Consider the following 26287-nt stretch of genomic DNA (forward strand, 5'->3'; position numbering starts at 1 on the left):
CACCCTTTATATCGTAAATCGGACTTCTGAATTAAGTGAAGATCACGGGCCCAGCGCGGCGTCCGTCGTCCGTCCGACTGTTCTTCGTCTGTCAATATCTCGTTCAAAACGCTATCATAGATTTGTAAATGTATGTTTACCACATTTGGTCATACACACGTCCTTTGGTGAAGGAAATATGTGTTGTTTGAAAAGGGGAAGCAGTGCCATATGGGAAACTAGGGATAAATCACTGTAATTGCTTCTATTCGTAAAGTTGTGAATTGATTAAACTTGGCTTGAAACATCCTTGGGGAAGGAGGATGCTGTTTTGTTTTAAACTATGGTAGCTTCCTTAATTCTGAGTATTCACATTACACTCCCATGGATAGTCATAATATAATGCAAGGCCTACGATGGAATGAGTGAAAAAAGAACAGAAAATAATTGCATTGCTGTTTATGCGCATGCCTGCATACATTGCATTGTATTTTAGGAAATGGATATCATGAGTTTCGCGGAACTACTCATTATAATACACACTTAACGCATAATTTATCGATATACACACTTGTTGTTATATCATCTCTGTTTCGTAAAAAAACCCATGTTTGATAGGTAACATCATGTGTTACAGATAAACATCAATCAAATCAGATTGGAGAACAAATGCTTGAACTAAACAGCAAAACTGGGGTTCAAAATAAGCGTTTGGGTGTTAAAACCCTTGTAATTATCACTTGTTGTCAACTGCAGCAGAGACATATTGAAAACACGAATAATGATTTGACTTATCAATTTAGAACGATTTTACCTTAGAAGTAACTCAAATTTAAGGGACAGTGTGAAAGTAATGATTTAATTAGATGAACGTTTGTATATCGATGCGAAAGATGATAACTGTCATCAAAACTTTATCTTAATGTTCCTGTCAAAATAAAATTGCTGAGTAAATTTGTGATCCGCATTTTGGTCGTTTTTCCGCAAATTTTGCTGAATATCTTTGCATAATGAGAAGATATTCAGTACAATTTGCAGTAAGAACAGGACCAAAATCAGGGTTGCAAATTCACTCAGCAATTTTACTTTGACAGGATAATTTACTTTAGAATTTATAATTTACTTCCCCTGAATTTCTATGCGTTTTGATATCGATGCGTCTGATGCTTACCGCCATAATACACCACGTGAAAGATCACTGACCCCATATGACGCGGTATTTGAAGCGATATTTATAATCAAAACTATTTACTTTGGAAAAGTGTTGTTTACATTTCAGTCTGTATAGAATGAAACACGATAGTAATGTTCATTCCCTGTTAAGATTCCAATACCGTTGGGATATTTTGCATGTTGTCATATTTTAGCTTATTTGGCGTTTGGTACGAACACATCAAAATTACTAAGCATTTATTTATTTATTTGTATATACAAGATCAATACATCTGCACGTTATTTATCACGTATGTAAACATGTACATCCGGGTAAGGTACTCAATCACGTGATGTAAACATGCATTAAAGGTGTGTTCTGTCAACATGTGACAAAGGACCGATGAGACATGTTTTATCTTTTGTTTAGATAAGAGTTTTGCACCAATATATAAACTTTATTTATTTTACATCGATTGAGAAACAAGTTATACAACTTATGTAAATCACTCTCGATGGCCCAGATGTAAGCGCGCGAGGGGTCTTAGTGTGGGAGGAAACCGGAGTGCCCGGAGAAAACCCACGTGATCGGGCAGGTGACCCCTGACCTTTTCTTTCACGTCCGTGTCGGGGATCGAACCCCGGCCGGCTAGGTGAAAGGCGAGCGGCTTAACCACTACACCACCCGATCACCCTTTATCCCAATTACACAAAATGGGAAGAAAACACCAATTTCAAACACACCAAAGTTTAACCACCCTATTTGATGCAAAATCGCCAAAATTTCTCGACGCCAAAATAGCCCAGTGTATGGTATATATGTTAGCAATATGTGAATAAGCGAAGTAATTTGGTTGTTCCTCAATGGATCGACATATATAGCCGTGTTTACGGTATATGTGAGTGTATACCTCGGTGTCAATATTTGATAAAACAATCAAACACAGATAAAATGAAACTTTACATCCTGTTACTATCAATACACCATCCAGCCACACAGACATGATGACCTGTAGGGCTCTCCTACTCTGTCTAGCAGTAAGTATGTTGGATTTATATCTATATATAAATGTAACAAATGTTTCCGTATATTATGTTTCATATTACGTTACATGTACAGGCGTTTGCCATTTTTAATGTGTAGTGCCGATATTTGATATTAAAGTCTGGGATGTCGCGGATGTTATAAGCTCAGAGTGAAAATGAATGATACTGATTAAATGTCGTTGCAATTCCCATACCAAATGTATAATGCAGATACATTGTATAGAGTGATAAAGGTATTCCGACGTATAACCATCAACTTTATACCTCTTTTCAACCTTGCGGCGCACATGTGACAGTTTCTAGTTACCTCCGTTGTTTGGTATTTTTCCCGGTATACTATAACCTCCCTTCACCTTCTAAACCTGTCAGGACATTAGCGGTAAGTCAATAGGTAATCTAAATACACTTGTATCTAGTAAGAAGGTAACCATAATACAGCCTTAACTAGTACATACAATAAAAATAATCAAAATACAATTAAAAATACTTAAAATTCAAGCAAAATACACTGATTATTAGTACCAAGGTAATGAAAATACACTCGAAACTATTAAACTGTAATCAAAATACAGTCAAACCTGTTTTAAGTGACCATCCAAAGGAAGTTGCAAATAAGGTCGCATAAATAATTACGAACCAGATACATGGTTAACCGTAAAACGTTCCATTTGGACGCATACTTTACATTTGAAAATCAATTGTTTTACACGCCGATGTATCGAAGTTAGACATCAATATAATCTAGGTAAAAGGGTCTAAAAGAAATAATATCAACTGTAAATTGATAAAGATTAATATAATTACGTAGCGGAAGCATAAACAATCACAGAATGCTTTAATTTTAAAAAATGCCAGACTCTATTTGGCTTCAGATTTCTGCGGGATCGTTATCAAAAAAAAATTATATAACCACCACAAATGATGAAATACAGTACACAAGTTATTTTTACTATTTAGATATCATGTACATTTAATAAATGTCTGTAGACCGCGATAAAACGATGTTATGAACGAATACTAAAATTGCACACGTGTGACACATATGTTGGCAAACAGGTTACTTCCCTGAATTCTATAAAATTATGTCGCTGTGTTTTTAATGAAATAATTGGCAATCAACTTTATACGCGTTATTTCATATAATATATGATACAATAGCGATCTTATAATCATCATTCTGTCATCAAACATCGCCGTCTAATCGACCTTTGCAGAGACATACATTTGCTCATTGAAGTTAAACTCTTGTTGACTACGCTTGGCGCAATGCATTGTATCAAGCGTCTGATTGACTTAAACACTGTTCACAACGAAATCACACGAAATCGCGCGAGATTTCATTCCAAAACTTCCGGTTTCAGTTTCAAAATAGTTGCTAGAGAGAAGTTATGAACACGTTATGGTGTGAATTTTTATGGTTGTTAGTCGCGTTAGGCAGGTGGTCGTTGAAAACAGGTCATTTATATAGTAAATATCATTGGGACGAATAATTAAGGTCACACTCAAACTAATAAAAAGGTTACCAAAATACACTCAAAACTAGTGAAAGGCAATCAAAATACACTCAAAACTAGTGAAAAGGCAATCAAAATACACTAAACACTAGAAAAAAGTAATCAAAATACATTCAAACTAGCAAACTGTAACCAAAATACAATCAAAACTAGCAAACTGTAATCAAAATACCCTCAAAACTAGTAAAACGGTAATCAAAATAAATTCAAACATAGCAAACTATAATGTAATACACTCAAAACTAGCAAACTGTAATCAAAATACACTCAAAACTAGTAAAAAGGTAATCAAAATACACTCAAAACTAGTAAAAAAAGAAATCAAAACACATTAAAAACTAGCAAACTGTAATCAAAATACACTCAAAACTTCAAACAGTAAACAAAATAAACTTAAAACTAGTACAAATGTAATCAAAATACACTCAAAACTAGCAAACTGTAATCAAAATATACTCAAAAGTAGTAGCTAAGTAATTAAAATACACTCAAAACTAGCAAACTGTAATCAAAATACACTCAAAACTAGCAAACTGTAATCAAAATACACTCGAAACTAGCAAACTGTAATCAAAATACAATCAAAACTTGCAAAGTGTTATCAAAATACACTCGAATCTAGCAAATTGTTATCAAATTACACTCAAACCTAGTAAAAATGTAATTAAAATACACTCAAAAATGTTTTAAACTAGTACACTACTGATAAGGGAGTAGACTGATTCAGTGTTGATATTACAGGTCATCCCGTCACTCGTTACAGCGAATGAGGTGACGACTGAGAGTCAGCCAATCAGAAACCATGTTACAACAGAGGACACGACAGTCAAAGATACGATAGAGGATGTGGATGTTACATGGTCGTACAGCACATCAGATCCAAGTAAACCAGACTTATCTAGCTATTTTTTTTAATATACATTGTATATCAGTACAGTATCACTAACTTGTAAATCAAAAGAAAAATTCATTTCATGTGTTGAAATTTCCCATAAACCTTCAGAATACTATATTATAAAATCGCTACATATTACCTGATAAGAGATGTTATTTCATTAACGCCATCGCACAGCTTTAAAATTTTAAACTACAGTTTCAATTTTTTTTAAATCAAGAGGAAAATAGAATTACCAAAGGGTTTTTTTTCGCTGTAATTATCATATATTAATCCATTCCACTGCGTGAAGTTGCGATAACTACTGCATTCAATGTAATAACTATCCCCCAATAACGATATTTAATAAAAACGGTCTGCACGGTATAGATGGAGGCAACGGAATGATACTATACAACATATACTGAGCGCCGATTAAAACGCAACACCTTTTAATTGAATATTTTTTCAATTATTTTTTTGTTCATATCAAACAAAATAATAATGTTAAACTTTGAGCACATTACCTATGTATACCATAATGATTCGCATGACTGAACTTGCTCTCGGGCCGTGAAGCGGTCGATTGTTGAAAAAGTACCTATCTGCACATGCATTCGGTATCAATGAGCGCTTGGTCTACCCATTGCACGTCCTTGTGGATAGGAAGACTGTTTTCCACATTCAAATTTAGTTTGGAAAACGATGCCACGACTTAGGTATCATGAAGTTAGGAGTATGTTGGCAGGCGGACTTCCGCGGCGTGAAATTGTGCGTAGAATGGGATGTTCGCCTTCTACTATTGTGAGGCTTCATCAGCGGTACGTTCAAACGGGTTCTCTGAATGATAGACCGCGCCCTGGGAGGCAACGAGTGACGTCGGATCGACAGGACCGTTACATCCGGGTCACCTATCTTCATGACCGCTTCCAAACTGCCTCCCAAACGGCCAGAACAACGATAGGTATCAATGGAAGACGAATTTCGGTTTCTACTGTCCGCCAACGTTGGCGTAGCGCCGGTTTGAAAGCCTGTAGACCCTTCCGTGGGAACATTTTGACACAACGTCGACGTCAAAATCGCCTGACGTGGACCCGGAGACATCGACGTTGGTTCATGCGCCAATTGAGATGCGTGCTGTCCACGGATGAATCCCGCTGCTATCTCCGTAATAGTGACGGTATAATTCGCGTGTGGAGACGACGGGGAGAGCGTTACGTCGATTCGTGCGTCGGCGAATGTGACCGTTGGGGTGGTGGCAGTGTCATTGTGTGGGGAGGGATATCCTTCGACCGCAGGACGCCCCTAGTTATCGTGTACGATAATCTGACGGCACGGCGTTACATCGACGACGTCCTACAAATTACCAATGTATCGTTCTTTCGTAATCATCCCGACGTCGACATTCTACAGCAAGACAATGCTCGAACGCACTCAGCAAGGTTGACCACAGACTTCTTTAATCAACAGAACATTCAAACACTGCCCTTGCCTGCCTTCTCCCCTGACCTCAGACGATTGAACACGTGTGGGACCAGTTAGGTCAAGCTATGAAACGACGTCAGTCACAACTGCAAAATCGACGTGAACTTGAAATTGTCCTTCAGGAGGAGTGGAGGAACATTCAGCCAGTTAGAATTCAGCGTCTGGTTCGGTCTATGCGACGTAGGTGTCGTGCTTGTGTGGGGGCAAATGGTGGCCACATCAGACATTGAAAATGTTAAAATGATTTTTTGAAACGTTTGCCTCATCCCCATTCACGGGTAATCTTTGACTAACTCACCGGTCGACTCTCCATGTATACCTTTGTAATAAAATAAAGATTTTTTCTGTAAATTTTTTGTTACCATTAAATTTTGCATATTATAACATTGTCGCTCAGTATATATCGCAGTATGAAACCATCGTTTCAGCTAGAGTCAAAATTCTGACTTCCAGCTGATAATGTAACACTCATCCAATCGAGATAAAAATATCTCGCCAGCAAACATAGCAAGTGGGACATTTTCTGCTTCACGGAAACCTTATTTTAATGCATAATTCTCGTATCAAGAACCACTATTTTCTAAGCAGAAAGGCGATATTTAAAAAATAACTTGAAATTGCCCTTCAGGAGGAGTGGAGGAACATTCAGCCAGTTAGAATTCAGCGTCTGGTTCGGTCCATGCCACGTAGGTGCCGTGCTTGTGTGGAGGCAAATGGTGGCCACATCAGACATTGAAAGTGTGAAAACATTTTTTTTTTGGGGGGGGGGGGGGGGGGTTAGCGTTGAAATCCTTGTCTCATCCCCATTCACGGGTAATCTTTGACTAACTCACTGGTAGGAAACGACTTTCGACATGTATACCTTTGTAATAAAATAAAGATTTTTCTGTAAATTTTTTGTTACCATTAAATTTCATATTATAACAGTGTTGCTCAGTATATATCGCAATATGAAACCATCGTTTCAGCTAGAGTCCAAATTCTGACCTCCAGCTGATAGTGTAAGACTCATCCAATCGAGATTAATAAAATCTATTACCTTTAAGTGATCGAGATCGGGTTATCTCAGTCGAGGGCTAAGATTTTGTAACATAATCCCAACCGAGGCGTTAGCCGAGGTTGGGATGTTACAAAATCTTAGCCCGATAACCCGATCTCGATCACTTAAAGGTAATAGATTTTTTTCTCGCGCCTTTAAGATATAACACGTTCAGAGTGTAAAACTATCCCGTCTGGTTCAAAGCCGATTAACCATTTCATCTGCGCTTCGATTTCAGTCATTCCGCATAAAACTATAGTTCGGTAATATCAAAGAGAAAACGATGATCAATCGGTACATACTGTTTTCATAATTAAAAACAGCAACCAAACAATGCATGGTAAATGACTGAATGCACATATTTCTAATAAAATGATTATCTGACGCTTGTGACGTCATCGGTTCGAGAGTTTGACGTCACATGCGCGGACTGTTACATGAATGGCGTAAAATTCCGCCAAAATTCGCGTAAAGGTACCAGACAGATCGGACGAGATAGAAAAATCTAGCACCGGGTATCATTTGAGATTTCCCGGTCCGAGGTGCGAGAAAAATATCTCGCCAGCAAACAGGTACATATTTTGCTGATATTGATCAGAATTACTCCATTTGTTTAACTGCATATATATGTTGGTGCAGCAGTTGACAATATTTACTGCCTTCTATGTATTTGGACCGCGGTGGCCGAGTGTTTAAAATATCCTGACATATCACCACAAGCCCCCACCTGTGGGATACTAGTTTGAATCTCATATGGGGCAGTTGTCAGGTACTTACAACAATTAACAATATTCAATTCCCTCTATATAACGTCTAGAAAAGTATACTGTAATGTGTTATGTCTAGTAGAGTGACATACGTAAATTTACTGCACTTTTTTAATTAAATTATAAATTTGGCATGTGAGTAGAAAGGTCTTACCAAAATTTAAACTCGAAGCCACTGAAAAAGTAACTACTTCTTCTACTTTTCAACATGGCCGTTATTTGCGTAGGTAGAACCAATAGAAGTAATGACATAACACGTTGCTGGTTTTGATTAAAGCATGAAACATGCAAGACAATCAAGATTAAAACCGAGAGTCATTTAAAAAGTACCTACCTCCGATATAATAAAGTGTTTCATGCTTTTGTCGAAAAGTGATTCAATAACACGGATGTATTGTTTACGAACTTTTTGTATGAAGTTCTATTGAATGTATATATGAAGGAACCTAGTGAACATTCTAGTCACATGTGTGAGCGTAATGGGGCTACTTAATTAAAATCATAATAAAGAAAACAAATATAAATAAAATTATTATATTAAAACAATAATTTGTATTCAGATGTTTGCCTACAATCATGGTGGCCATCTTGAAAAATACCAGAAATTCGTTTAATGTTTATCTCCCATCTTATATTTTCTTCTTTCGTGCTTAAGGCTACTACTTGCACATTAACTTTCTAAAAAGGTCACTGTACTAACCAAATATGGATAAGCCGGTAAACGGTATGGATCTCTTTCTCATAGGCGTTTCTAGTATACGTAATTTTCCTGCAAGTACCTAAAGCAGCAAAACATTTGCATGTAGTGGAACATACATATAGTAGTTTTTACATAGCAAGTGGGACATTTTCTGCTTCACGGAAACCTTATTTTAATGCATAATTCTCGAATGAAGAACCACTATTTTCTAAGCAAAAAGGCGAATAATAACGGAAGGCGGCCAATATTCCAATGGCTCCCGACTTGCATACACTACTAATAGTCATCACTACTCACATACCAAGTCTCGTGCTTTTATCGACAAGTGTATTATTTCGTCATTTTCGGCCGTATGTCGGCTACAACTCAAATAAAAAAATCCATAAATTTAAGTGGTCGGGAAATGTATCCAATAACACAGCATGACGGCAACAATGAATGGCTGTTGAGGAATTGTTTTCGCGCTAAATGACATTCTGTGACATCACAGATACCACAGGCGACTTGAATTGTCGCTTATGCTCTACAAAATGATAGATATACACATTTCTCTTGCGTTTAATTTTTCCGCTTTATGTATAATTCATTGCTATGGAAAGTCTGGAAATCAAGAGCATTATTCAATAGAAATGATACTTTAAACTAGCTAATTATTTCTTTGCGCAATTTAGCAAGGCACACTGGTACTTGAACGAATTCTAGTATTTCATCTGGCTATTAAACAGAGAAACTAAGGCAAATATTTGCCATGTGATAAGCATAATCGATCATAGAAGACTCGCAAAAGGTTTGCAAGAGATAAAAAATTCCAAACTCTTATCATAAATCTAATATGAAGGGAACCTCATGCCTTATCCTCTATTTATTCAAAAAATATGTTTTGTTGTATGATACTTGAACTAATCTAAATTCAAAAGTTTTTGTCGTTTTAGATTGTGGATACCAGATGACAGGACCCAGCGGTTCATTTCATAGTCCTAACTACCCATATAACTATCCAGACAACATTGACTGCCTGTGGAGTATAATAGTAAATCCGTCAGAACAGATACAATTGACATTTAATGATTTCTACACTGAATCATGTTGTGATCATGTAAAGGTTTTTGATACCTACAACGACAGTGTAACAAAGTAAGTGTGTAAAATGTTTATGCAACGAAATTATGTTTGATATATATATGTAAGAGATGTTATTTCATTAGCGCCATTGGCACAGCTTTAAAATTTTAAACTACAGTTTCATTTTTTTAAATCAAGAGGAACATATAATGACCAAAGGTTTTTTTTCGCTGTAATTATCATATATTAATCCATTCCACTGCGTGAAGCTGCGATAACTACTTTATTCAATGTAATATACATGATATATATATATATATGATATATAAGATGAATATCTTTAGTAAGGACTAAATGTTTTAGGAAAGGGAATAAAACATACTCAGTATAAAAAACATATACTACAAATAACAGACATAAAGATCAGAACTTCACACAATCTCCTCAGCATAAAACATTTCAATTTATTAAATTATTAAAAGTAAACAATATTTCGTGATGTGTTTTATGCACAGAAATGCTCAAGTAAAACAAATTGAAACGTCGTTGATATATATATCCATGCATATATATTTCGATTATGTGGCCTTTTTCTGATTGGATGGATATCTGAATGTGCCATATCGACTCACGTCAATAGGGAATATGCTCTTGATCAATTTCACCACTGATGGTTCTCAAACATACGGAGGATTTAATGCAGAATACCTGAGCATTTACGCCGCTCCGCCTGGTATTGTTATCTGTGATACTAATGTACAAATGTATATAACATTTACTTTCGTTTTGCAGCTCGTACATGGAACATTTATATACTTTTTTAGTATTTATCTATGTTACACCGTGATGCCGAAAAAACGTATGCTGCATTTTACTGTTTCTTCGACTCGAGATATTCGATGTTTTGAACATACAATTACAATTATATTCATACAATAGAATGATGACCGCTCTCAAAATAAACTATATACTGAGCGCCGATGAAAACGCAACACTTTTTAATTGAATATTTTTCAATTAATTTTTTTGTTCATATCAAACTACTTAATAATCTAAAATTTTGAGCACCTTACCTATTTATACAATAATGATTCGCATGACTGAACTTGATCTCGGGCCGTGAAGCGGCTGATTGTTGAAAAAGTACCTATCTGCACGTGCACTCGGTATCAATGCGCGCTTGGTCTATCCATTACCCGTGTACAGTCCTTGTGGATAGGAAGACAGTTTTCCACATTCAGATTTTGTAAACACCGTTTAGTTTGGAAAACGATGCCACGACCTTATAGATACACAGCGTCACGAAGTCAGGGGTATGTTGGCAGGCGGACTTCCGCGGAGTGAAATTGTGCGTAGAATGGGATGTTCGCCTTCTACTATTGTGAGACTTTCAGCGGTACGTTCAAACGGTTCTCTGAATGATAGACCGCGCTCTGGGAGGCCACGAGTAACGTCGGATCGACAGGACCGTTACATCCGGGTCACCCATCTCCGTGACTGCTTCCAAACTGCCTCCCAAACGGCCTGAACAACGATAGGTATCAATGGAAGACGAATTTCGGTTTCTACTGTCCGCCGACGTTTGCGTAGCGCCGGCTTGAAAGCCTATAGACCCTTCCGTGGGAATATGTTGACACAACGTCGACGTCAAAACCGCCTGCCGTGGACCCGGAGGCATCGACGTTGGCTCATGCGCCAATGGAGACGCGTACTGATCACGGATGAATCCCGCTTACATCTCCGTAATAGTGACGGTAGAATTCGCGTGTGTAGACGACGGGGAAATCGTTACGTCGATTCGTGCATCCACGAATGTGATCGTTGGGGTGATGGCAGTGTCATGGTGTGAGGTGGGATCTCTTTCGACCGCAGGACGTCCCTTGTTATCGTGGACGGTAATCTCATGGCACGGCGTTACATCGACAAAGTCCTATAAACTACCGTTGTACCGTTTTTCGTATCATCCCGACATCGACATTCTACAGCAAGACAATGCTCAGCAAGGTTGACCACATACTTCCTTAATCAATAGAACATTCAAACACTGCCCTGGCCTGCCTTCTCCCCTGACCTCTGTCCGATTGAACACTTGTGGGACCAGTTAGGTCAAGCTGTGAAACGACGTCAGCAACAACCGCAAAATCGACGTGAACTTGAAGTTGCCCTTCAGAAGGAGTGGAGGAACTTTCAAACAGTTAGAATTCAGCGTCTGGTTCGGTCCATGCCACGTAGGTGTCGTGCTTGTGTGGAGGCAAATGGTGGCCACATCAGATATTGAAAGTGTGAAAATGAATTCAGGAGGGAAGCGTTGAAACGTTTGTCTCATCCCCATTCACGGGCAATCGTTGACTAACTCACTGGTAGGAAACGACTCTCGAAATGTATACCTTTGTAATGAAATAAAGACTTTTTCTGTAAAATTATTGTTATCAATAAATTTTGCATATTATAACAGCGATGTGTTTTCATCGGCGCTCAGTATATAACGATCAATGCCTCGAACAAAAGCAGATAAACCCGATATGTCAGATGACAAAAGAGCATCCCGACGTAGCATTTCATGCATCCACGTATGACGATTCTGACTATATCGATTGTAAAGTTCATAACTAATATAATTATTATTGTATTTTTATATTACTTTTATTTCCAGACTTAACAACGCCCAGTTACGATTTCACATCAATGTCAATTGGCGGAAGAATGACTTTAGGTAATGAAGGTCAAGCTGCTATTTTTGAATTAGGTCAGGTGGCAAATTGTGCATTGTACACTGTGATTTATTATCTTACAAATATAACCATAGTGTAAATTGCTTCAACATCAAACTCATCATCATCTCGTCATCTCGGCTTTCCTAAGTTTCGCACCAAAAAAAAACCCTTGTATTGTAAAATACTAACTATGTATTCTGTATGAAGTTTGCACGTAGTATTTCTCTGTGGAATCATTGATTCTTGTTCGTAGTAGCGCTGTTCACTTTTATCATAGACATATTTCAGTAACTATAAATCACTTTTATTTTGCGAGTGCTTAATTTCGCGAACTCACCTCTTAAAACTTTATGTTTTTTAGTTGTGGTTTTTTTAGTTTTTTTCTCCATTTTTTGCATATAACATATTAACAAATACATCGGACATCAACATAAATTTGACAGGACTTATACATTACATTTCTATCATAAAAAACCAACCGACACCAGAAACAAAACAGCATGCTGAGTCAGTACGTAGAAAAAAAACGTTGATATAATAAAACTTATTCGCGAATACAAAATTTGCGATTACAGACCTCGAAGTGTATTTAAATTCGCGAATGTCGGAGTCGTTAACAGGTCAGCGAGCTTTGTGTATTTTTGACATCTATAAAGCCCACCGAGGTGAACCTCGTCTGAACCTCCTAAAACCACACAACATCCATGTTGTGGATGTACCAGCCAGCGGTACTGACCGTTTACATCCACTAGATCTCGGGATTAATGGTTCTTTCAAACAAACCATGAAAGTACAGTTCGAAGATTATTACGCAAATACAAAGCACGTTTTTTTTCGAATGATGATGTCATGTGTTTTTATATATAGCATCGGGGACCAACTTTAGGCTTAGCGGACAGCAGCTACAAGTTTACCATGACGGCAGATGGGGAACTGTGTGTGATGATGGATTTAATTCTGAGACGAGTCGATCGATATGTTATATTTTAAACGGGTATTATCCAACGTAAGTTATGAACATTTAAAAAGCCCTCAAAATTGTACACAGAACATTTCTGTGCTGAAGATTAAGCTATGAACGTTCGGAAAGTTATTAAAATTATACATCCACATAATTATTGTTTATCACATATGATGTTATGAATGTTCAAAAAGCTCTCAAAATAATACAAAAGAATATTTGTTTATTAAATTTGAAGTTATAGACGTTCGAAAACTCTCAAACGTATACACAAAAAATAAGTTAAAGATTAACTGACAAATATACAATGTCGAGAATATATCAAACAACTTAAATGTTTACAATGTTTCCTAGCGGAAGTGGATAAAAAACATCGTAGAATTTATTTGATACATTTAATGTGCAATTGGGCAATCTTAATTGATTTATTTACGTTTTGAGATGATTGTAAGCATCAATTTTACACGCGTTGTTTAGTTTGAGATAATTATGAGCGTCAATTTTACAAACGATATGACTTATTTTACCTTTTGAAATAATTTGAGATGAGCCATTGGATGAATGATGAATTTACTTATTAAATTATTCAAAAACAAAAACAAAAAATATTCAAATCACCAACAAATGTATGCCTAAAATTTTTAAGTTATATAATAACATAAAATTGACGACGAAATTGATTCTATCTTATAATAGAGTATATTGTACACACCCATTCGCTAATCATTCAATATACATTCTGATAAAGGTGTGCCAGATTTTTCAATGGAGGATACGGACCCACAACACCGAACAAAATATGGCTGGATCAACTAAAGTGCAGATATTCGTATCATTACCCCTATACTGACTGCTCCGCTAATCCCTGGGGTGTAAACGATTGCTCCCATTCCGAGGACGTACATCTGGATTGTAATTGTTATACCACCTACGGTTTGTATTATTATACATATTCACTCTCACACAAAAGTATTGTGTCTTCCGTAGTCATTTGTAGTGATAACAAATCCTTTTGTGCCAAATCAACGTAAGGAGAAATATTATAACTAAATAATTGTTGTGATCTGTATACTTCTGTATACTTCCAAGATGAATATTGATGTCATGCTATCTAATTAAAATTAGACTTGTAATTCCGCTCCACGTACGATACACTCCAGTACAAGATATGAAAACTCCCTGTTCAGGGTCACATCAGCATGACCCCTATGATTAGCCAGTCAGCGTAATGGTTATGAAATATTCGATGTGGTTGAATCTCTAGGAAGTATAAACGACTTCTAGTTTGTCCCGAGATGTTCCCATTCTAGGCCAGGCGTCATGCTGAGTTGACCCCGAACAGGGAGTTTTCATATCTTGTACTGGAGTGTATCGTACGTGGAGCGGAATTACAAGTCTAATTTTAATTAGATAGCATTATAATAAACCTTATTACGATTTAAACAAATCAAGAAAGAATTTTTTTTGTTTTTGATGAACATAATCACGCAGAGTTGCTTCACATGAAATACGTTATGATATAACTATCATCATGTATTAAATATATTAATGTGGTGTTTTTATTTATTGTATGTAAAATGTAAGCCATATTGTTTATTGGTTTCAGAAATAACAACTGCTACGCATGATTCGGTGTCGATTGGAGGAAGGATCAATATCGGTAAGGAAGGTCACGTGACTGAAATAAATGAGTCACGTTACAGGTGAAACATAGTTGATAGAGTCGTAAATATGTATTTCCATTATGTATTCTTTTGCAAATTTATACGGTATTATTTCCAAATGTTAAGGTTCAAAACTACTAACGTCATCAACAAAAAGAAACACTTCCGGCAGACGAAAGTGAAAGTTAAGGTTTTTATCATAAACAATGATGAACCTCAAAAAAAATACGGGTATTAATTAGAAAAAGAACAAGTACAAATGTATTTAAGACATCCGATAAAGTTAAACAGCAGAGATCAATGCCCTGTATAATAATGTCATAATAATGTTATATACTTTTATCCTGCAACTGCCCCACATAATGATGGAAAACTACTGGCGGCTAAATTTGTGCTTTATCCGTCAATGCAAAATGCTTTATCCGTCAATAGAATCACGTGAATTTGTTCCATATCTGACGGAACTTTTTTTCTATCTTGACCCCGAACTTTAACCTTCCGGTGAATAAAACGTCACTCAGTCTCGCTAAAACGTGACATCACATTCACCGGAATGACGTCATTTTACGATATCGAAAATATCGTATGGCAGTGTCGTCTTCTTCGCCCATAGCAAATGTATGTATTGTAAAGTAATTCTTGGATGGGTAGTTATTGTTTTTTTAATCTATTGTTTCAGTGATATTACTCACTGAATAGAATTACTGGTACTATTACCATATGTGCTTATATATAGCCCACGGTAGCGAAAAGGGATATACGTTCATTCAGTTTGGTGAATGAATCGTTTGCTCCAGAAACGTCTAGCTTCGAGTGAAACCACGTAAATAACTGGCGATTTGTTTCGTTTTGAATGTCATAATGGTTGCAGGATGAACAAAATACACGGTAAGTATCTTACAATACAAGTTTTATTTTGGTGCTCGACACAGGTAATCTCGGCATTCCGAAGTCAGGCACTAAATAAACCGTGTATTGTAAGATACTAATCATGTATTCTCTGTTTTGTCAGTTATTATTTGCAATGTTTTTTAAAGAATCATTTAATAACTTCGGCTCGCCCGATACAAGTTTCTTTTAGACCCAATATGTTTCCATATTAGGTCGCTAATAAATGATTACATGTAACTAACAATAAACATATGGAACTGAATAAAACAGCAAATAACCAGACGTCATGCATTAAACCTACCCACTACCGTGTTTATTTGAGGTAGAAATATTTTCGAATGTTTTCCCGCTGTCATTTTCCCTAAATAGCACAACAAAATACATATTACTTTTTCGAATGATGTTGTCATGTGTTTATATATATATATATATATAGCACAGGGGACCAACTTTAGGCTTAGCGGACAACAGCTACAAGTTTACCATGACGGGAGATGGGGAACTGTATGTGATGATGGATTTAATTCTGAGACGAGTCAATCGATCTGTTATATTTTAAACGGGTATTATCCAACGTAAGTTATGAACGTAAAAAAGTTCTCACAATTACATGAAAATAGTTGTTAGTTAAAGATTAGTTTATGAATGTTCAAAAAGTTCTCTAAATTATACACAAAATATCGTTTTGTTAAATATTAAGTTATGAAAATTCGAAGCTCTCAAAATTATGCAAAAAAATATTTGTTGTAGGTAAATGTCCGAATAGCTCTCAAAATTATACAACAAATATTTGTTTGTTATATATTAAGATTATATTTCCATTCTACTTTCAATTTCCCGTTTGATCTATGTTAAACTAGATAGGCAATATCAGGCTATGAACTCAAATCTGGTCAAGCGTATGACTATTCAACGTTTCCACCGCGTCACTGACAATATATAGTGTATACTTACGCATATACATAACGGTTAAATAATTTAAAAAGTTGTTTTAATGTTGTGCGGTTTTTGAAATCTAATAGTATTATCGTGTTGACAAAATAACATGTCTTAAAAAAATATCATCGCATAATTTCCATTTATTCGTTTGTTTCAAACCGTTTTGTGTTGAACTATATTCCGAAGCTGATGCTATGGCTGTTCCGTTTATTGAACCTGGTGACGTCGACACTAGCGCAAGCAAAGGATATACGTCTATAGTTTTGAATTTGAATAATCATAATGGAAATATAAGTAATGAACTGTTACCAAATTGGACATACAGCTGATATGAATACCATCTGTCCGAAAGATAAATATTCATGGCGCCCTAACGGCCCCATTCTATTTATCTTCCTTCCGGATGGACTTCATATCAACTGTATGTCCAATCTGGTAACAGTTTATTGCTTAAATAAACGTTCGAAAAGCTCTCAAAATTATAAAAAGATAATTATTAGTTAGTATGGTTTCCTAACAGAATTAATCGAGAAAAAAAACAGTCATCGTAGACTTTATCTAATATTTTCATCGTTGCATTGACCACGTTTTGAGAAGATAATGAGATGAGCAATTAGAAATCATATAAATTTCATAGTAACATGAAATTAAAAATCTTCATTTTAACCATTATATTGTCAATTTAAATGATGAATTAAGAAGGATAACGAAATTGATTCTATTTTACAGTAGAGTATATTGTACACACCCATTCACTAATTATTTATTATTCATTCCGATTAAGGTGTGCAAGGTTTTTCAATGGCGGATACGGACACACAACACCTAACAATATATGGCTGGATCAACTAGAGTGCAGATATTCGTATTATTACGCCCATACTGAGTGCTCTGCTAGCCCATGGGGTGTGAACGATTGCTCCCATTCCGAGGACGTTTATCTTGATTGTAATTGCGATTTCACCTATGGTTAGTATTTGTCGTATGCTCTCGAACAATAATGGGCAACGAAGTTAGTATATATGTAAATATGTTTTGCGAAGATATGGTAATGAAAAATTGAAAACTAAATATTTGTTGTGATTAGTATACATGTACCTCCGAGATAAAAAAATTTAAATGTCGATCAACTAAGAACTATTCTCATAACTTGTTTATACATATTTATTTTAAGGTTATGACAGAAATCAAACCAAATAAAAACTTCTTGCAATACTTATTGATTGAAGAGAGCATTAATAAACTGAATAACTTTCAATATTATTTAATAAAATGTAAAACAAACATTATCATGTTTCTCGTTTTAGAACAAACAACCTCTGACATTGGTCCAACGTCCACTGCAGGAAGGATCACTATCGGTAGGAATGGTCACATGGTATTATATAGATATGTCATGTGACACGTGTAAATATTGTCATAGTTACATCAAAAATTCAAATCGCGATTAATTCGAAGTTTCAAAGTAAACTGTCGACAGTCACGTGTTAAAGATGGCAAAGATATCTCAAATATTAGTAGGTGTATTACGAGATAAAGACATATTGTTCAAAACAATTGTACCCATGGCCGAAGCCCCTCTCTGAAAATGTTTGAGAAACACCTGTACGTATATTTTTATGGGTTTTTTTTATCCTTTCTACACCGTGTAAGTATGCCAGATATCATTGACCATGGCTTATTACTACAAGACACTCTAAAAAGTAGCAGAGGTTTAATCGAAGATTATATGAAGTAAGGCCAAAAAATATATGTATGTGTAGGGTTATATTGGGAAAATAAAACAAATAGGGTCGGTAGGTCGGGATGCTTTTTTAGTGTCTTTCACTCTAAAATAATGCCAAGAACTGAAATCTGAGATCGAATTCCCTACTTTTAATTTACTTTTCGTAGAAAAGTGGAGGGAAAAATAGGGTTGGTGGTACAAAAATCATGTCACTCGGGTAACCCTAAACAGACATATTTTTTGGCCTAAGGTGTTACGAACACATAATAAATCCACTTTACTATATTGAAATCAGTAACTACATTATAATTAAATTTACTTTACGCGTCCGTTGTTATTATTATTAATAATTTTTATTTTATTTTTTCATAATTCATATAACGTATCTAATACCGTTTTTTAATTAGATACCATGTGGGTTGAAGACTCATTTCGTGTGTTCAATTTCACCATAGATGACAGACTGCGTATTATCTGTGAAACATTTATTTACAATTAATTATACTATCATGTTTCTACTTATACAAAATTAAGTAACCTCTTCAAGCTACCAGCTGTATGAATGATGGCATATGTGTAATGAATGGTTAAAACAAATAATAAAACTAAACATTGTTTGTGATTAGAACATCTCTATGTTAAAGAGCATAAACGATAATCTTATCATTTGGATAATAATGATGTTTAATCGTGTTTAAACACAAAAATAAATATTTTTTTTTTTATTTTTGTTGGCTGTGCAACCGGTATCCCATTCATATTCAATGGGCATATTGTCATGGATTTTTTTTTTCTCGGGACGCAATTAATTATTCAAATGTTGTTAGGCCATGCAGTATATTGTATGTTTTCACATTCCGGAGCCCCAACATTAGACATTGAATATATTTCTTTGTTAATACAAATCCTAAGTCAACTTTATTTTTAATATCTTTCACATAAGGTCCATTTGCAAATTTTAAACCAAATACATATATATATTTATGCCACTTCAAAATCAATCCGTCAGTAAGATCAATAAACTTTAATTTAAAAAAGCTGACAACGCAAGAGTATTGACAAACTTTAAAATAACGAGCTTATTATTTTTATGTTAATCCTAATTATGTTTTAATGAATTATTATGAATTTAAATTATGTTTATGATGAATGCGCATTTACTGTTTTAAGCTATACGTGTACAATAATTAAAACAATCGGCAGTCCCTCGATAAAAAAACAAGGACAATTTTCGAACCAAGCATCGAATATTGGAACACAATTCATATTGTATCAAACCAACTAAATGTACGATTAGCCCTCGATAATCCGGACATCCTCTTTACACGCCTTAACCATCCGGAATACGAATTCTCCAGACTGCCGAATTATGTGATCAAAGTCAATAAAAATAATATTACAGTATACCATTCTAAATATCAAAGAAACACAATTTAACAAAGCATGACAATTTATTGACTCGTGCCCTCTCAGGGCCTCGAACTCACGATCTATGGCACCCAATCGCCTAGCCAAACATACCTGCGCCTTCTACCACTGCGCCACATTCACATTCCCATTCTGTGACATTTCCGTTCGGACTGCGAGTGTTCCTCATTGTTGGCGTCCGGTTCACCGGATTTCATAACACCGTTACAAACCAAACTCTCAAATACCTTGTAAACTTGTTTCTTATACTATTCTATATAAGATGCCAACTCGTAAATTAACAACCACTGTGCAGCAGGTATAACCAGCCATAGTGACAACCTCTGTATAAAGACTAAATAAGACTACTTTCTCAGGGTTCCTAATTTGTAATTATTACAAAACCATTCCTCTGTGTATTAGGACCAGTTCACTATATAACGACCATTCCTATTGATCCATTTGGTTGTCTCTACAAACTGATTTGATTGTACAACAAATTCGGAAAATCCAAGACAATTTACTTCATTATAAATGTCGTGTTAAACTGAAACATTTATTCTAATTTGTGTTCCAGAAGAGACCACAGTAAGTAAGTATGCACATTTACAGTTTTCTTTCAATTTTCGGTAAGCTTAATATTCTGCTACATGATCATTATCTTAGAATGTAACAATGCTCCACGTATTTCAATTTTGAAGTTACAGTAAATCATGATTGTATTATTGCAGGTCTATCAACAAGTAACATCGTCTCAATAACCTTGATAGAAAATTATTGTGATACAGACATTGAGCATTCGTCTTCATAAACTGTATTTTTACAGGATTGTTGTCTAAATGTTACGTGTTTCTCAAGGTAATGCTTAGATTTATGCTGCTATATCAATTTCTTTTCATTTTATTTATTTGCTGACAGACACGGCGACAACAATGGCATATCCTGTGGCAACTTCAGCATCGTTAGGTAAAACTGTTTACCGAAATATCCCTAATTTTCATACAATTTCCTCAAAACGGTCCTTTATATCTTACTTCATTTAACGATAAAAATGTGGATGTGGCGCAGTGGTAGAAGGCGCAGGTATGTTAAGCTAGGCGATTGGGTGCCGTAAATCGTGAGTTCGAGGCCTGGATAGGGCACGAGTCAATGAATCGTCATGCTTTGTTAAATTGTGTTTCTTTGATTTTGCATTTAACGATATCTTCTTCAGTTTGGTTCTTTGATTGTTTTGATTAAAAACTACATATAGCTAAGGCAGTAAATATGTTACATGAACATTTGTCTGATGACAACGACGACTACATCGTCCATATCGTACAAGTCATCGAAACTTCACATATAAACTTTCAATAGTTTCGTACAATCATCCTTTTATGTGCAATAAATAATTATAATTTCAATAAAGAATTGGGAACCCTCGTGTAATGTATTGAGAAATCCGTTTCATGTGTCATACTCCATATTTGGGCAAACATCATATGAGAACCGGTTTGTACTAAATTTGGCCGTTTTCAACAAGTAAATGTTAACACGCACCAGCAATATAAGATGTATGACCATTTGAAATTTTACACGGTGCTTTTTATCGAAACTGAAGATTTGAACAAAAACTGGCTGGGATAACTTGTTTAGTATGTAAAGGTTTCACTTAAATGGCAATTATCTATTTCAGATTTGTATGTGAGATCAATCACAGTCGACTGTAATCCAGACGCTTGGAATATCATGATTTATCTGCCCGATCTTTACAAGCGTCATACTGACTTCGATCCATCCGATATCTACTTTGGTCGTCCTGGTTGCCAAGGTTACCGAGTCGGGAATTACCTACGAATAGACCAACAGTACAGTAACTGTGACACGCATCACTTTGTGAGTACATGTACAATAGGTTCCATACCGATGGGAAAATCTTTACTTGAAAGAAAAAAACTCAAACTCGTTTTTGCGTATTTTGCGTCAAGTAGAATTCGTTGAAATAAATCACCGAGAATATTTAACAACAAATACAATAGGAAGCTTTACATGTAATATAGGAAATCAAACTACTGTGAAATTATTCCCGTTGAGTATGAAAACATGGAATTCACTCGCCGCTAAAATAATTTGGCTTACACTTGAATAGTGTTATTTTTAAAAGGAATTCGGTCAAGTGAGGTCCAGGTGGCTATTAGAGACCTTAGAATCCTACCACTAACAGCTGCATTTAAATAGTGTTTATTGTTATCTGTGTGTAGTTACATGAAATGAATGTTTGTATTGTTAGTATGATATATCATGTGATCCTAATCTTACATTTTTCTGATGTTTTATTTGCTACTTTATAAAACATTTCTTTAACGTTAATCATTTCATCTCTTGGTATCTCGTATTCTATAACTCATCGTAAAAACACAAATAGATGGTAACTGCATTTTTATCCAACTATGCGTTGACTTTAATTTATATCTATTTCTAGCTCATATTCCAGTCATCAATGTCCTCATTAACCGTACCGTCTAAGTTAATATTCATTAACAATGTTGAACATTGTCTTTTAGATGACGTTTGGACGGGTAGAGTACACCAATACGCTTGTATACGCCTACAGGGATCCTAATTATAAATTTATCATCAGAGAGTACCGCTTTAAGATCGACGTGGAATGTGATATGGCGACCCGAGAGACTGTTTCTCAACACTTCATTGAGTCACATAATCAAGTGCGCGTGCGCAGTAACAACCCCTCCATTTCCAGTTCCGGTCATTATCACGTGCATATGACATTTTACAGGTAAGGAACATGAAATGAATAGTTTTATTCATGCAAACATTTTATTGATATTACTGGTAATTAAATAAATAATGATTGTCAGGAGCATCATCATTGTTTTACATATGTAATTAGTGATATTAAGATATCACGATGTTAATCGTGTCTTTGCCTTCTCAAAGGTTTGATTTGCTTAATATAATTTTAAAGATGCTCCACCGCCGACAGTATTTAGTATTTTTCTTCAGTTACAAAAATTACCCACTTTACACCATTACCACCAATGAAAAGTTTGAGCTTCTAATTCTACGTCAAGTTAAAAATATGAAAAATAATTAATTACATCCCGAAAAAATTCCGACGCACTATATCCTATATGGAATGAAGTACTGTATGCGCATGCACCAAAGGCAAAATGAAAATATATATATTATTTTTGTTTTAATTAGACATACATACACACGATTGAACACCAATTATTGTTCAAATAATGAATATCATTTATGCTCTGTCGGCGGTGGAGCATCTTTAAATCATCTTCTATAATTATTTTTATATCTATAAATATCAAGGGACCGCGGATTTCAACAACAGATGTTGGGAAATCCTCTGACGGTTAGCATTGGGCAGGATATTTTTGTAAGTGTGAACACGCCCCTCTCGGACTTTGACGTGAAGATGAAGGTAGACTCCTGTTATACACTGCCATCTCCGGATGCCGGAAACCAATTCAAATTTCATCTGATTAAAGATGGGTAAAACATCATTTCTCAATACATGTAGCTGTTTATTATTCACTTTGAATGTACACTTTGGAACGAAAACCAAAACGTATTAAAAGTGTAATAAATTTGATATCTTGAATAACAATCTACATGTATGTTATGCAGTAGTTACTCCATTTACATTTTACCGAAGTGGTCAGATTCAAACCGATACGGATATAAAAAGGTAAGGAGTGCAGATTGACCACTCGTGCGTCAAAATTCTGTAATAGAAAGTTATTTCTGAACTTTGAAGAACTTAATCCACCATCGATGTAAATTAGGGAAAAAAACAGTTCTGCTTGCAGTATTAGTCATAGCTCAATCATGGTTGAATACTTAGGTAACAAAAAGCCGTCTAAACAAAAACTATGCATGCATACAACTGTCGTTACAATTTGAAATCGTGAAAACAATCTATGGTTTTGATATTTATTTGTACATGCAGCGGTGTTGATTTTAATTTTTGATTGACATTTTGAACAGATGCACCAGTGACGTGAATACACACGTGCTGTACCTATCCTCTCACGAGACCAGGTTTGTGTTCCGAGACTTTGAATATGACACCAATCAGGACAACCTTTACTTATTCTGCACAGCTACATTTTGTAACGTGGCCGACTATTCGTCAGCATGTGACCAATCATGTCACAGCGTCAAGAGGAGATCTGTCCAATCACCGTCTCAGAATTTCATTCGACGGGCGGAGACTTCTGAAGCTTTACATCTCTCTACAGGTAAAGTTATAAAAGAAATATCTACAGTAACTATTATTATTAATATAATAATTGAAGTTATCTTTCACAATTTAAGAATATGTAGTTTGTGTCATTTTAATAATGTTAAAGATACATTTCATTCCGTTTTAAAATCTAGTGTTACTCTGATATCCGTAAAAAAATCATGATTTTTTTTCTTCAAAAAAACAAGTTTTTAATGTAACAAATGTAAAAGAATTACAGAACTTAGCAAAATACCTCAAAGCTGCTAATGCAAAAAGATTTTCATTAATCAATTAGTTATACTCTTCCGATTGTAGTAATGTCTACTTGTATGTATTATATGATACACCATTATAATGTCATGTATTAATGTATGAATGTATATCCAACTGATGAAACAGCAGACTCAAAGTAAATAAAAACTTGAACTTGAACACATCTTCAAACGGATTACACAAGCGTGTCAAAAGAGTTAAAGCACATTACATGTTCAATAAAAGTGCACGTATTATGAAAATGTTGTACATTGATTGAATCAAAACATAAAATCTACCCAATCAGCAGTCCTGAATTTCCCGTGATTTTTTTATGATGTACATTAAATGGATCTAACATAATCACATATTCTATCACATTTAGGAAGAAACAGAGTATGTCATTTAACTATTTCATAGTCTATTAAAACCGTTTTCACTAATACGTTAATTGAACCACAAAACTGGTGCTATGGCACACTATTAGTGCTAAAAATACATTTAATTTGCTTTTTTATTATTATTACTTTCCCTTGTCTTATGACATTATCAATAATAACGACATTGAGCTTTACTAACAAAATGGAACAGCCAAGAATTTGTTGTACATGTACATATGTATTCTGCGTGAATATAACTATAACAGGGTAAAATGTCCGTGACTAGGTAGCTCAATTGGTGCAACCAACTTTTTTCCGCGGTTTTCAAACTTCGCAATTTTCATTTCTTAACAGGTTCACGATTATTATGATTCGCGGAATGAAAAATAAAATGGAAATTATAATTAGCAAATATACTGTAGAAGGTAATTCGCCGTGGTAAACTTTCATGAACTTTCTTGGGTCGGGAAATTTGCAAAGGTAAATCGGACTCGAAATAAGGTTGTTTTACAGTAAATTGTGCGTCATTGTCTATCCGTTTAGAATTGGAGATTACGTGATGTTGATGTTCATTAAGAGCTGATCATATTTTCACAGGTCGCTCAAGACGGGAAACCGGAGAGATCGATGAAACCAAAACAGCCGGTCATGCGCAGTACATCATTGTGGACGACCATCTATTTATAGCTGTGATCGTCAGTGCTGTAGGCATATCTGCAATTGCTATCTTTGTAGTGATTCGAAGATACAAGAAGCCAAGGTCAAGGCCGATTGACACTATATAACTGTGATATAATATCTATTTAAGATTGCAAATGTCACCTGACATTTGTGTTAGGATAACGATTGTTTGATATCTTACACATCATACCTAGGACTATTGTTGTAATTGTTTTATTTTAAACCTATGATTAGCATGAAAATAAATATTGTATGCTACATGTACCTCATAAAGCATACCTGTGATTTGTAAGGTTTTAGACTTTGTTTAAACTAGTGAATTTTACATGCAGCACAACGATATATGACTCAACAGTAGTAACTAATGTTAGTCCTGATGCATGCATTCCACACTTTTCTCAACTTAGTTATGTTCAAATATATCTAAAACGTAATATATAGGCATACAAGATATCACTAGTTTTAAAAGGGTATATAACCTTCAAAAATTGCACAAGCGTACAACTAAGTGCATACTGTGATTTGTTCAACCATATTTACCTGTGATTTATGTAGGAGGCAAGGTCTAACAAACATAACTGCAATACCACATTGTATATACAGTGTATATATATATATGGGAATAACGGGATGAAGTTAATCAAACATCTGTGATTTGTGTATAAACTGGAATTAAGGCCATATATTTACTTCCATGCTATACATCATTTGAATCAAAAATTAAAATTGTGTATATGTATGTACCATAGAGGGAGATGAAATTTTGATTTACATAAAAATAAAAATTGTTTTAATGAAAGTAGTTGT

The 26287-nt window shown here is 35.2% G+C and overlaps 2 protein-coding genes across 2 annotated transcripts; both read left to right on the forward strand.

Annotated features, from left to right (window-relative positions):
- Window positions 1–2124: 2124 nt before the first annotated feature.
- Window positions 2125–9913, forward strand: LOC138306044 (tumor necrosis factor-inducible gene 6 protein-like). Its single transcript, XM_069246386.1, has 3 exons — window positions 2125–2169; window positions 4434–4575; window positions 9490–9913. Exons 1-3 carry the CDS (start codon window positions 2134–2136, stop codon window positions 9693–9695), a joined length of 384 nt encoding a protein of 127 aa, XP_069102487.1. The 5' UTR covers window positions 2125–2133; the 3' UTR covers window positions 9696–9913.
- A 199-nt stretch (window positions 9914–10112) lies between these two features.
- On the forward strand, window positions 10113–26264 carry LOC138306043 (CUB and zona pellucida-like domain-containing protein 1). The gene is made up of 15 exons (XM_069246385.1): window positions 10113–10352; window positions 12273–12332; window positions 13201–13339; window positions 14043–14227; window positions 14901–14954; window positions 16286–16424; window positions 17573–17757; window positions 18096–18149; window positions 20499–20513; window positions 20840–20887; window positions 21597–21796; window positions 22465–22697; window positions 23249–23431; window positions 23927–24180; window positions 25397–26264. Exons 1-15 carry the CDS (start codon window positions 10265–10267, stop codon window positions 25582–25584), a joined length of 2025 nt encoding a protein of 674 aa, XP_069102486.1. The 5' UTR covers window positions 10113–10264; the 3' UTR covers window positions 25585–26264.
- The last annotated feature ends 23 nt before the right edge of the window (window positions 26265–26287 follow it).

Source organism: Argopecten irradians, chromosome 13, assembly GCF_041381155.1.
Source record: "Argopecten irradians isolate NY chromosome 13, Ai_NY, whole genome shotgun sequence".
NCBI classification, from domain to species: Eukaryota; Metazoa; Mollusca; class Bivalvia; order Pectinida; family Pectinidae; genus Argopecten; species Argopecten irradians.